General features: G+C 27.8%; 1 protein-coding gene across 2 annotated transcripts in view; it reads right to left on the bottom strand.

Annotated features, from left to right (window-relative positions):
• LOC114127890 (scavenger receptor class B member 1-like) overlaps positions 1 to 15,205 on the bottom strand; it is a 75,679-nt gene continuing 60,474 nt past the window's right edge. For both annotated transcript variants that reach the window (XM_027992246.2, XM_050205548.1), the window contains exons 4-10: positions 10,621 to 10,762; positions 9,594 to 9,794; positions 5,561 to 5,785; positions 4,713 to 4,878; positions 4,430 to 4,548; positions 4,129 to 4,254; positions 1 to 1,939 (exon numbers count right to left, since the gene is read on the bottom strand). In XM_027992246.2, the coding sequence (XP_027848047.2) occupies positions 1,469 to 1,939; positions 4,129 to 4,254; positions 4,430 to 4,548; positions 4,713 to 4,878; positions 5,561 to 5,785; positions 9,594 to 9,794; positions 10,621 to 10,762 (1,450 nt within the window). In that variant the 3' untranslated portion in view covers positions 1 to 1,468. The remainder of the gene's footprint in view (positions 1,940 to 4,128; positions 4,255 to 4,429; positions 4,549 to 4,712; positions 4,879 to 5,560; positions 5,786 to 9,593; positions 9,795 to 10,620; positions 10,763 to 15,205) is intronic.

The raw sequence follows: 15,205 nt of genomic DNA, 5'->3' as shown, positions 1-15,205 counted from the left end.
TACTTTTTTCCATTTTATATTTATTTTAGATAAATACAAGTAAATCCAATTTACAACACTTATGTACTAATGACAGCCTTAAAGATACATTTCAATATGGCTTTGTCAGTATACAGGTATACTAGATAATATTAAATTAATCGTTAAGGTAAAATTAGTACTTTTGACTTTTCAGTCAAATAGTAAAAAATTATAATATAATATTAATAAATCGACATATTATATTCTACATAATATTACTGTAAACAAAACAAATGTAAAAATAACTATACATAAATAAAAATTGTGGTCTTTTGGACAAATGCGGTCGATACATATATAATATATACCTATGTATACATATTTTTCGTTTGCGGTCAATCGATATTTTGTAGTATACCGGAAAATAAAATCAGTAGTGATGCTGTATTGTTTGAGGTCGATTGGATTCCACGACAGTAAAATAATAGCCGATCGATGGACGTATTTTTTTATTTTTTTTTATGGTAGGTACCTATATGCACAGGCAAAGCAACTGTTGTTTGGACACAACACTACAAAATATTACTTTAAGGTGGGCGTCTGCAGCGGCTTACACGCGTAGGTATGAGTTTCCGAGAAAAGCGCCACGTGACGATAAAAGCAAAAAAAAAAAAAAATCGGCCATATAATTTTCTATTCGGGCGATTGTGAGCAATAATTAACAGCGATAGACCACAAACGCTCGTGCTCATTATAAATTATAATAATATACGAGCATACGAGCATATCAAATACGTATATAATATATATATGAATAGGTACCGATCGCACGGAGGCCGACACCGAAAATAGCGTATACAGTTTATTTGGTAAAATATAATATAGAAATCACATTTTAATAACTTAGACCTAGGTTATCACATTTTCGCATCGATATAATATTATATAATAATAATATACTACCATAATATATCATATCGTATATTATTATACATTTTATGGAATAAACACTATATTATTATATAATAATATGTAGTTACCTATAATATAATATTATTACGGTTTAAAAACGAGGAATGGCAATCGTCGAAATGGCGTATAATAGTAATGGAACAAAACTTAAATGGATTTTTTTTGTTTTTGTTTTTTTTTTTTGTTTTCGATTTTGCTCTTTAGAACGGCGTTGATATAAAACTTAATATCATGGCGTATAAATAATATAAAATATAATAATATATTATGCGACTATATATACACGAGTGGTGCATATAATATACGTAGGTATACAGTATACACATCATAATATATCGTATACAGTTCGATTATGACAATGATGATGATTATATATATATATATAATATATATATATATATGACGATATCGTTAAAAAAACATGTTGTCGAGTCATCAGATCGTACTATATAAAAAAAAAAATATATATATAATATGATAACAATATGTAATGTTTTTCGAGCGCGCGCGCGTGTCCCGACCGGACTACGGGCACCTAAACGATTCGGTCGTTTTCGTCGTCGTCGTCGTCGTCGAACTCCGATTCGGTGCAACTGCCCCGGAGCGACGTCACCTCGTGCACCACTTCCAGTCGGCTGCAAAGGTCGTCGTTGAGCCGGGCCGCGGCCGCGCCGTCGCCGTCCAACAGCGAGTTGTAGTACGTGTTCATCTCCTTGCCGGCGGCCGCGGCCGCGGCCACGGGTATCGGCACGCGTATCGTCGGGGTGGCGTCCCGCTGCGGGCCGCCGCCGCCGGTCAGCGTCTGGCTCTCGCGGCGCCACGCCGACGAGTTGCGGTACCTGAGCTCGTCGTCGATGGGTATGAACAGCGACGCGATGACGGTGAGCGCGACGAACGCCACGCCGCCGACCAGCAGCGCGTACTTGAGCCCGACGAACAGGGCCGGGCCGACGCGAAGGTACACGAAGAACTTGGTCAGCATGTGCTCCGGAAGCTTTTCGAATCCCTGCAAAACGCACGCGAGATTATAATAGGTAGGTGGTACTTGTTATAACGATAATAATATCGTTTTTTTTTCGTTCGTTCGTTTGATAAGGGTTATTGATATTTTTTGTGATACCTATGTATTATATTTACAACCTAATATACAACCTTTATTAACCTAACCTGACCTAACACTATTGGATAGATTTTATCGGGTAATATCCAGCTGAAATATAATTATTTTAACCATTATGCCCGACTGCTTTTTAAAATTATACATCGTGTTTATGTTTTTACATTAATATTATAATACATAACGCCAGGAAAATCCAAGTAATAAAAAGGAAGCGAACTTTGAAGCGATATTTTTTATGTCGCGCGTCACCAAAGTGTTCTTTTCTCTTTGTGATAACAATTTGGTTTTCTCTATATTATATAATATTACTTGCATTTAGTCAGAGTGTTCGTTGACCGTGTAAACCGTTCTTATTTTTTTTTTTTTTGAAACTCATTTCGGACAATAATATTACTGGTCATTTAAACCGTTTTGGTTCTACAGGTATTTTTAAAATGATTAATTTAGATTTTTTACGCGTGACAGGTTTTTTTTTTATTTTTACGAATCTGGAAATGTATTTTTTAGTCGAAATCTCTTACAGTATTATTTCACTGTAGATTTAATATCGCAACTATTATGTTGAAAATCTAAATTTTTAATTTTATAGAGTTTCGGCAAATCCTACGCACACTACCTATGTTTTTAAGAATAACGTATGTTTTAGCAATTCATTCGATTTTTAGCATTAGAACAAGACTGATCATAATAATATGCCCCTTCCTTTATAAAAAATTATGGTTATCCTATATGACTGTTTACGAATTGTTTTTGTTTTATTTAGAGTTTATTGAAGGCCGAATATTACGATCTTTATATTTTTCGTGATATATTTATATATAATATAAGTTATATATTATTAATAAAATGTATGGGTTATTTTGTGACATTGTGAAATTGAATTAAAGTCAAACGTTATTTATAAATATTGAAGGTTATTGCTTTGTAATTTTTTTTAAGCATTTTTTTACGACCAAAGAACAAATCTTTTGAACACATTTTATTTATGGATCAGATTGTAATTTGTACTATTTCACTAATTTAAAAAGTTCTATTTTTTTTTTCAAACATATTATAAATGGCTGTGTACTAATTATTTTGATGAATTAATTAATATTTTTGAGAAAGAGTTGTATCATTAATTTAAAAATGATTCTTATTTGTTAAAAAAAATGATTAAAAATGATACTTTGTTTAACACACTTAACCTCGTATCTTATCCTAAAACTGATTAGTAAATAGATTCATTATGTATATAATATGAATAATATTAATTATTCAAAAATTGCTCTATTGTAGTTCAATTTAAGTTTGAAATTGTCAAAAAAAATCCTCTATTTGATAATGTATGGTTAAGTCGAATCAAATTTAAAAAAAAAATATGGAATAAATAACATATAAAGTACCTATGAATATTTTACAACATAGTGGTTTAAATAAGTTTAAGAATTTCAAAAATCAGAATTAGTATAAAAGTTTAATCAATTGAAAAGTTAGTTTGTACGAATTAATTACTAGATTTTGCTATTTGTCTATGTATTTGGCATAAAATAATTTATACTCTTTGATAAGAGCTCAACTGAAGTTAAATCTTATAAAAACTGACTTTCCAATTAGATTCAAAACTGTGTAAATTAACTCGAATACGATAACTAAATTCATATTATATTGACCTATTTTTAGTGATATAATTTTAGTATGAATTCTTTATTTATATAAGAATCACGGGAAAATTATGTTAGTTAATCTCATTAGCGTCATCAATATTACACAGATTTAACCAATTATCTGTGTTTATTATTTTTAATTTAATTTAAATTAAGCATTATGTATGAGAACTTATTAAAATTATCATTAATTTCAATTTGTATCAGATTAAATTATTAAAACGTAATATTTTATATCGTGTGCCTTAATTTGCAATTATTTTTTATTTTTAATGTGAAATATCAGTGAGTGTTTTTTTTTTCTACTCATTAAGTCTTCTTTGCTATGTTGAGTTATTATTATTATATTTTATACTGTCTTATAATGCGCACTGATAATAAATAGCAACAGTATAATTTTATAAAACAAATAAATGGGCAGGCACTTACAATCTCTGTCCAAACTAATGGTATAACCAAGTTGCTGCAATGTTCCGTGTTTGCCATGTCCGATATGTCACCTAGAGCAATGTTAATTTGCATTCTGACGTATAGTTGTGTGGGCAAACCCGTTTCCTATATAAACACAAACAATGGATAGTAAATAATATAATATTAAAATAACATGCGTTTGGTTTTCGATCTATTATGAAAAACAACTCACAACAATATTATGTGGAATGTAATCATCATAATGATATTATATATCATTACGCCTATACTTTGATAATTATTATTATTATTGTCTTACCGGGTTGATGAGAAAATAGGTTTCGTGTCGTTTTTGATCGGGAACCATTCCGTCGATGGCGTCTAATAACGATTGATCGGACTTGTAAAAATGAGGGTAAGATAATGCGATAGGAAAACCTTAAAACCAAACGAAAATAGGTATTTAAAAAGTTTTTTTTATAATCATGTAATAGTAATATATTATATATATATTTATATGAATATATAACTAAATATCATAATAATATTACACTGTGAACGTTTTTTTTCCAACGGACATTGTATTGTATTATATTAATTACCATAATAGCAGTCGGTGACATCGATCAGTCCCGGTTTCAAACATTTGTTCTTACGGCAAAAACACTTATTTTCTGGGTTGTCAGCACCGTTGTCCAATGATCCGTTTTTGAAAATATATTTGTACACTGGTAAGCCGTCATGTATCATCAGCTCACTTGTTTTAACCTAAAAAAAGTTCGTATAAAATATACATGAGTGTTATTGGTGTTGATCGTGTTTTGTACTGGCATCGAATTTTAACAACTCATTGAGATCAAATGAAATCACCACAAAGTTAAGTTTACAAAGTATCAGTGCAAATTAAATAGTTTTTTTTTTTTTTTAAGAGAAAAACAAACAAATTCTTTTTTAACGATTAGACGTGGTAAATTTTATTGAAATTGAAATACTTATTTAAAAAAACTTCTACATGGTTCCAATGGTTCCATATCAGTACCATATTTGTAAGTTGTGAGTAATTATAAAACTAAACAGTTTTTAGCGCACAATTATCGATAAGAATCAGTCGTCTCCACTAAACAAAGTTCGTTGTAAAAAAAATATTTAAAGGGTAGAAAAAATAAAATAACTAATTTCAAAACAATAATTACTTTTTTTATATTATTTTCTATAAAAAAAAAATTTAATTATTTTGTCAAAGTGTCCTCTTTTTTACTGTGAAAATGTCTCGGCTATAATTATAGTCCAAGTGGTTGTCGTCCACGCTAATCGAGTTTCAAAAAAAACATTTTTATGGTTATGTGGAGGTTCTCTTAAAAAGAAAAATATATATGCTATACATATTATTATACATATATAAAGTATATATATATATAATTTTGGATCTATGCTTTCCGGAAATACGTACCATCGGAATTGACCTGCAGAGAGACTTCCTGAAAAACATCACTTCTGTACCTTCTGACTCTGATGGAAACTTGGTACCATCCGAAGCACCCGACACTTTGTTGCAAGGCGATGATGGCCATTGAGGCAGATACGGTCTCCTGTTGTAGTTGTCTATAGTTCCGGATTTGGATATATCACTTCTGCCAGTGAATACCGTTGCGCTGTCACCGGTGAAGTCGTACATCTGTGACACGAAATATGAACAACGATCATTATAAATTTCAGATTAAAGAGCAAAGAATCGTAAAAAATAAATGTCTTTGTATAAAATAGTATTTTATATGCTCATTAAACAACAGCGTTGATGATAAATTTTAATCGTATTCTACTGGCTAATAGAATTAAATTGGAAAAACACACTTTTCAAGCTATTAAGTAGCTTATAGAGTTCCAGACTTTTATAACTTTATAAGTTATGAAAGAAAATATATCCTGATAAGTTACATGTCAAAATATTACATAATAACCATAGATGATAAATTAGATAACTGGTAAAAAAAAGAAAATAATGTTGTTTTTAATGAAATTTTTCATTACAACTTATTCACGTATTAAGTGATTAAGTTATTTTCGGTTATTATCAATGGATATTGAAGTATTCGTAAAAAAGCTCCAGCTATAATATTATCAATAAATAATAATAATTAATACAAGAACGCATGTTAAAAATGTAAAAAATCAACAAAAATATCTTTTGACCTATCAACCTATGATGTGAATTAATCATGAGTATGAATCGTACCAAGTGCATACAGACTTTCATACGGAAATATAATAATTAAATTTATCTCATTGTCATTGTAAAACATTGTAGTAGAATTATAGCAATAATATTAAATATTGCGAGAAAAAGAATGTCACAAGTGCTATCGTATACAATCCATATAAATAAATGTAGAAAATAAAAATAAACCTAAAAAGCAGAATCGAGTATGCAACTTTTCGCAACGCGTCAATCTAAACTATTTCGTAAAGTATCACATGTTAAGAAACAGTTGTCTGAATTTCCTATTAAATGCAGCTGAAAAAATAAACAACAGTGATTTATGATCATGTAAGATATTGTCAAATACGTTTAACAGTTTATGCTTTTTTTTATTTGTTGTTTCAAATGACAATAAAACAAATCAATATATATTTAGTAACCCATATTAAAACTACCATAAACGCATACTACAGGTACTAGGTAATCCCTAATAAAATAATAATAAATTATGATAATATCGTTTAACTTTTACAGCATATTAAGTCGAACTACTTAAAAATTGTAATCAGTGATTTGATCACTTAAGTTCTTGTAATCTTGTTAAATACTTAACAAGTTTACTGCATGTATTTTATAATAATTATAGTTTAGTGCATCGTGATGGTCACTACCGAGTCCCAATAAGAAGAATCAATACACATTACACACGTCTTATTATTATCTTGATGTACTATGGTCAAATTACGTATAAAATGTACAACTGAGAAGGAAAAATAAGGTGCTTAATGGTATTTTACTATTCATTAAAGATTTGATTATTTATTTGTCATGACGCACCCCTGTTGCCCACTGAAGTATTTAAGTATGTAGTCATTATTGTTTTTATTTATTCTTGCAATTCGGAAGCATTGAAATTCATGATATAATACAGTTACTACATATACCTAGCATAATTCATGCTATACGAGTATGTAGTAACTATTATTACTTATTAGTTACCTATATAGATAGAATTTTTATTGGTGAAACGAACAAACCCACAAACGTTTTAAAAAAATTATTATTCCCTTGCACAATATTAAGTTTAATAATACGAAGTATTGGAACGTTGTTTATAATGTAGCCATGTTTTGTTTAATTATTTTCACGTAGGTATATTATAATAAATGAGCAGTTGTACGAGTGCTAGAATATTTTATTTCAAACTTTTTTTATCGATTAAATTGCTTATTTTTTTACTTTGACGTAGCTATAATAATAGTATAATATTGTTCTATAAAGTTCCTTGATTAAAATTCAATTAATTTTATTAATATTTATAGGAAATATCATGATCACGTCAAATTTAATGATTATCGAGTTTCGTCGGTGTAGGTACAAAAACGCATAAATACGCATTTACCTGTTTTATTTGCCATTTGTCTAAAATTAAAAATAACGTATATTTATCCACAACAAATAACTATTAAGTATTTAAAGAATTAATTTTCAAGAATGGAGTATTATATAATATTATGTTTATGGTAAATAATTTTATATATTAAGAAAAATTCGGTGTTTAAGTACATATTATTATTATATCAACGCTTCTAATATGAGCACGCGTGTTATTTTCTTTTACAACCTATCAAATTAAAAATAATGTTTAGGTACTACTAGAAGATTTATCATATGAATTATGATTAATAATTATATTTTAACAAACCGAGGCCAACCGTTTGCCAAACAATAATTAGGATTCTTAGTATGAACTAGGTAATCACTGTATTTTTGGACATCAATTTTTGGATGTATAAACTCAAGTATTATTATATTATTATATTATACATATAATCCACACAGTTCGGTTAATCCGAACTTCGGATAAAATTGTCTGTATGGTAATTATTATACTGTTATGCCGATTAGTTAACACATAACTTATAATGTTCGTAAGTTATAATCTACGCGTAGGTACTATTATAATTCGAAAAGGCGAAAAAATATCCGACCACTCACTAGAATAGAAATAAAAACAAATAATTATGCAATTTTCAGCTAATGCGTACCTAACGGGTTTCGTTTTGAGCACGCCTCGAACTTGAATATCAATTATATGAAGTTATCCGTTTAAGCATATAAAATCATTATTTCGAAAATAATTTAATATTATATTTGGTATATAATTAATTATTAATTATACTATTTTTATTGTTAATTAATAGTTAGTCATTAGTATTTAAAATTTGAATGTCGGTTTGTTACTTCACTCAAATAGACTTAAAATATTTATAAGTTATAATAAAATACTAATGGTTCGAATTTCAAATGTTATATATAGAAATTCTCAGAAAAGTATCATGCTTTAGATTTAGAATATGAAATAAAAATTTATTTTTTCTTTCAAAAATGCAAGAAAATAGTAAACATTTATTTTCCCGAAAAGCATTGTTTTGAAATGAATTCAAACTATGTGAAATACATTAAATTTATAGCTGTTTATAGTAGTCGATAGAAAATACCCTTAATAAAATAATTATTCTGTACATACTACATACTTATCGTGGACAAATTCTCTATATACCTACCTACATAAGTGTTATTAACTGGTCCGTTACCCCACACCTCAAGTTGCAAATGTTAACATAAAAATTTCAAAAGATTATGTTATCATTATGTAACGAAATGTAACCACAAAAACTTTTTTTGTTAACTTACAAGGAAGTTCAGAATTTCAAACTTTATTTCCGAGTACTGTCATGATGACGTCACCCCAGCACCCAGTAACCTTTAAAATGATTTGATTAATTCGAAATTTTCACAAAATTTTGTAATTATTTTGTAACTATTGTACCTAAATGTAATCCAATACATTTATGATGTGTAAAATATATTTTTCAATATTAATATTAATTTATTAATTTTGATAGTTTTTACGAGTTTTTTTTAATTTAGGTAATATTTATATTTATACTGTGTTATATATACTTAATATATTTATAATTATACTTGTGATTTTAAATAAAGTATTATAATACTATATATGTCTAAATACACCTTTATAGTACCTATATATAGTATATAAGCGTACTATGTAGTATATACCTATTGAGTATTGAGTACATATCTTAAAGAAAAAAGTATTTTTACCAGTTAATCATTAGACAAAGTACTTTAGAAATTGCTATTTTTTTCAATAATTTATCTCAACTGCGTCAATATAATCGTACTCTTAGTATATTTAATCAGTTTTTATTTTCAATCTTAATTTTTTTTTTTTCATGCAGAATATTGTACAAAAACTTACTCTGTCTATAAGGCCCAGCTTGTCAAACGCGATCCAGGACGGCAAGAACTTGTTGCCTATAGTCACTAATGCACTCTCATAACCAAACATGAACTCCTTTGCCGTTTGTCTGATAAATGGTTTGGATTTTGTTTGACGAATAAGTAGATTGACGCCCATCCTGGTAATCATAGAGGCTTCTGACATAACACTGGCAAAACTCTATAAACACATAGCGAGAAAAATAATTTAGATATATTATTCTAGAATTAGAAACGTGATTAATGATTATATGCAAATAATAATTATTATAAAAATATTCACAGGGATGAATTTCAAAAATAATATTCTAGCAATCATGTACGGTTTAATTTAATCATAGACTTAACTACCGTTTTTGTCGAAGCTTTGCATTTAAAAAATAGTTAGGTACACACAATTTTTAATTCAATATCGTAGCAGATAATGTTAAAAATATTAAAGGTTATTATTATTAATAATTTATATTTTCCAGGCAATGATCAACATAAAGTTTATAATATTACCGAAAATATTATTTACAATAATACCTAGTTAACGTTTGAGTATAAGTACATGAATGACTTTATCACATTGCTTCTTTATTAGTACTTAAAAAATATGTTCGACTGCATCATTAGCTGCATGTAAACTGTGATATGAATATACCATGGTGAGTATAGTAATCAATTCTGCTCCAACCGTTTTGATATATTATTATTCTCCGTGTGTTTTATAATACTACGGTAATATGACAGAGATAAGACACCGAAAACGAGTGAGGATAAAGTGTGTACCTATAATTTTACGTAAAGTACCATTAGAACCTACGTCTGATATGGACACTCTACCTCACGTTAAAATAATTAATCTCTGCATATTATGGCAATCGATCACCGCAAACATATTTTGACTGGTATCAGTGTCCGTATTTGAGTTTGATTTATTATGCACACAGCAGGGTTGTATAGGTGATGGATAAATGTCGTTACAATTTTAAATGTTTTTTTTTATATATTGGATAACTTACCAGGAGGGCTATGTTTGGTAATATCAACACGTCATCTTCTCTACCAGTATTAAGTTCCGGCACCCATGTCAACGGAAATACAGGCGTCATTGTCAGCGTATCGTTATTATTAAACGTTACGTTCTTATGTTCCGAATTTTCCCTGAAAATATTTCAAAATCATTATAATAATAATAATATTTTTAATTAATATTAAGTTGGTACATTTATAATGAAATTCACTGTCGCCAATACCATCAAATAAGACAAAGTAAAGTTATGTGATTAAGAACAGGTACCTAAATATTTAGACTAGGGAATCTCAATAAATAAATTTCGTTTTAATGTACCTACCAATGTATTGCATTGTTTCAAATAATTGATATACTGACATATAGTATATTAAGTTCATTGATGATCATTATAAAAAATTATTTTAAGAAATAAGCAAAATATTATATTCACATATTGTAATTCTATGACTTTTTATTGTTTTGTAAAGTGGTGTTCCAAGACATTAAAATTTCTAAAATGCATTTCCTGCAGCGTCTTAAATATATCATCATAGTATACACAGCACTTATATTAGTGGTATTTCACTGAAAAAATATGAAACTTTAAATCTAAAAGCTACAATTGTATAAGAGATTTTATTAAAAAAAAAAAAATTGATGTGTCATAAGATTATAAACTTAAAATGGGTATCTTGATAATATCTGTACTGTGTAGGTATATTAATAATCGTTTTACGTTGACTGATATTTAAATGCATTCTAGATCTAGTGAACAGAGTTTGTGTGGTAGTGTTTGGTACAAAATGCAGTAATCTCATTTAATTCATTTTATTACATCGTATAGTAATATTAAATTTTTAATCAATGATGGATTACTTAAGTTGAAAAATTATATTAAACAGATCCTAAGTTAGCCTATGATAAAATGTTTAGGATTTTTTTTTTTTTTGTGAGTAAATTTTGGAGGGAAATACGATACATAGTAAACTTAACAGAAAACTCTGTTCTATTATATTTACCTACCGTCACAATAGTGTTTATAAAAATATCGACGCATAAAGAACAATCATTTTTGCAATGTATTTAACAATAAAATCTATTACAAACACATTATAATTTTTCGTAACATTTATTTATTTATTATTTTTTTTCCGGTGGAAGGGGAAATTAACATATCCACGTTAATACGTCTATGGTTAATACTATATGAAAATTAATTTTACGGTAATGTATAAAAATCAATTTAGTTTACCTACGTCTAGGTGATGTTCTCGAGTGTATTTATAACTTACAACACAGCATTACACTCGATTTCGTTGATTGATATGTTACATTAGGAATAGTTATGATTATAAAAACATGACCATATTTCATTTGTCAAAGATTGAACACGCCTGAGGTATACCCATACATATCAGCACCTTAAATGCCTTATACTGCTATGACTATAATAATATTATTCATGAACAAAGATATAATCACGTATAGCAATGTGTATCGCAGAGTTTATCCTCATACACCTGACTATACTTTATTATAATATAATATTCTTTAACCTCTCCCTTGAACCGAAACTACCTACCGATTTGAATGATTAATGGAAGTATGAATTTAAAACGCTCAAAAGTATTTACATAAATTATCCATCTATGATTTTCTAGAAACAAAAAAAAACTATAACATTATAATTTATTGTTAGGTACCTACCCAAGTCAAAAATGTACTGCTAATACTAAATATATACCTACTACCTATGTATTATAACATTTGCAAGTCACAAAACTTTGAAAATTATTTCGAGTAAAAAGCTTTGGGTAGAGCACGATTCTGTACGGCCTTTATCAGCGAATGGAATTTTGAACATTTTAAGGCAAACGATTCCGTACGTTTTATATCTAATATTTTAGTGGAATGTTGATAGATTTTCATATGATTATCTACTATCTAGGTATCTATTTAACTATTTGAATTAGTTATATAGCATTTTATACGTACCTATACATTTTTTTAAACAAAAATAATATTAGCATCTAAAAGACGTTTTAATCAAATGGCTTTAGCAGACAAACAAAGTTTTGATCACACAACCAACGAATATAACATATATTTAATTCATAAAAATATAATAAGATATTTATCAAGTATTTGTCACAAGTTACAAGTATTAAGGTATCAATTAATATATTTTTTATTTCATAATAGTTTTTAGTTAGTTAGTTAGTAAAATTTTTTTTATACAATTTGTACAATTCAATTCAATTGACAAATTTTTAATTTTGACTTTTTCAAGTTCTTCGATTAGTTCATAACGTTATTGTTTAAGAAAATTAAACAAATTGACAATTATAAACAATAAATGGCAATATTTCCTTGAAAAGTTTACGTAATCATGTTTTGATAATCCAATGTTTGATCAAAATTGAACGGAATCGTATTTCCAAAAAAGTAAAACGTACAGAATCTTGCTTTACCGAAAAGGTTAACTAGCCTAAATATTTTTCGGTATAATTTAGACAAAATGGAAGGTTTAACACATGTAGCCAGATAGTATATAATATCTGACTGCGCCTAAAATGTAACAAATTTCGTGCAATATTAAATATTATACGAATATTAGTACAAAACAAAATTATTCACAATTTGTTGAAATAAGAATATAATACGATCCACTGGTTTTTAATTTTTTTTTCTCTGATTGTTATCAAATTACTGATGATTTATTAAAAAAAAAAAAAAAACTTCAAAAAACGTTGAGATGTATAGAATCACGCTAGTCACACATTTATTATATATCGTACAATTTCAATTGTTACAAGGCGATTGGATATTAAAGCACACGTATCGACGAAAACAAGTACCTAATTTATAAATCATTAACGTCGTAATATTCACTAAGAATGATTAGAAAAATATAATATTATATACCATACATCTAAACTATATTATATATATATATAATAGTATCTCAAACCAACAAGTTCAAAGGTAAAATTAGTTATATTTGGAGGAGTTTTAGCTTAAGCATCTCTTTTCTAATAACAGCATATTGCATAATAATAAAAACATTTTATATCAGTAATATTTTATAGACTATAATATTATAATATGCCAAGTGTATTAAATTAAAAACAGACTCTTCTAACTCCTTACCTCTGTAGAAACTCTTCTTTCCAATCCTACCGTTTTGACCTACAATATCATGTTGTATAAAAATTTTGAATTATTAAAAGAAAAACATTGTATTAATAAGGCCTTTTGCTAACCGCACCTTGCTTCCTACTGTAGTTACACTAGCTATAAATCATAATTTCTATTAGCGTTCACTGTTTTTTGTAAACGCTTATTTTGTGGAACTATAACGTTAGTCGTAATCTCAAAATATTAAAATAGACAAGAGATAGAAAAAATCACCGTTTAATTTTAAACTAAAATCGAATCCGAATAATCCGATCCTGAAATGTTTATAGTGAATACTATTATATTTTATAATAAACATATTTATACATAACTATTCATAAGTTTAAAATTATTATAATTTTAAAATTTGCATCGAATTTATGTTACAAGAAAAAATATTTGTTACCTAAATTGAAACTGAGATATCAATATTAATAACAACAAATCATAAATTAATAAATATAATATAATATTATGTTATTACTTATTTAAATTAATGATTTAAACATACGAGTATTTGAATACTTTATTATATTATAATTAGTTAACTACCTAGTAAACGTTATTTTTATTTTCTGTAATAAAATTTTGGCAATATACCTAAATAAACGAAGAGAACATGTATTATACAGGTATATCGCTCAGTGTACAGATTTCTCTTACCTAACTGATTTATTGTGTACAATGTACATATAATGATCTTAATGATCGATAAGTAATAATATTGATGTTAAAATATCAATATAAAGACGATCCAATGTCTTTCAATTTGTTAATCTATTTTCACCGTTTACTCTAGTGTATAATGTTAAAGTATAAATATAAAAGTATACTTTTTTACAAATTATTATTATACTTCTGTTTTATTGTCAATCAATTATTTTACCGCCAAAAGGTATTTTCTGACATTTCACGATCGGCGGCCCGATCAATCAACGCCGCCTCCGTACATGTTTCGTGCGTAGATGTTATAAGTTACAAGTTATTCGAATACGTGAAAAAGTGTACACGTGTAATAACGAGCACTAGTTTGAATCTATTCTATAAATATCTGTGATTAGTTTGCAAAAAATGAACTACCGTCCGTTTTGGCGTTCCACCCATTATGGTTTGCCTTTGTGTAAAACCCCTATAACCATGCATATAATAGGTATATAGGTAACCATATTAGGTTATGTGACTAATTCTAAGTAGCTATTCCTATAACTAAAAATATTCGTAATATGCGCATAAAATATAATGGGTATTGTAATGTTATATCATGTAGTGTTATTGTAATGGTTTGTTGTTGTTTTTTTTTTAAATTATTCATTTTTAATCTTTCCCGATCAGGTGGTGTACATTTTCATCAAGTGTATTATACATTGCAATGCGAATTTACGCATTCGCGCTTATTCGGACGAGACGAATCTATA

Source organism: Aphis gossypii, chromosome X (assembly GCF_020184175.1).
Source record: "Aphis gossypii isolate Hap1 chromosome X, ASM2018417v2, whole genome shotgun sequence".
In the NCBI taxonomy this organism is placed as follows: Eukaryota; Metazoa; Arthropoda; class Insecta; order Hemiptera; family Aphididae; genus Aphis; species Aphis gossypii.
This window is presented reverse-complemented; position numbering and strand designations above follow the sequence as displayed.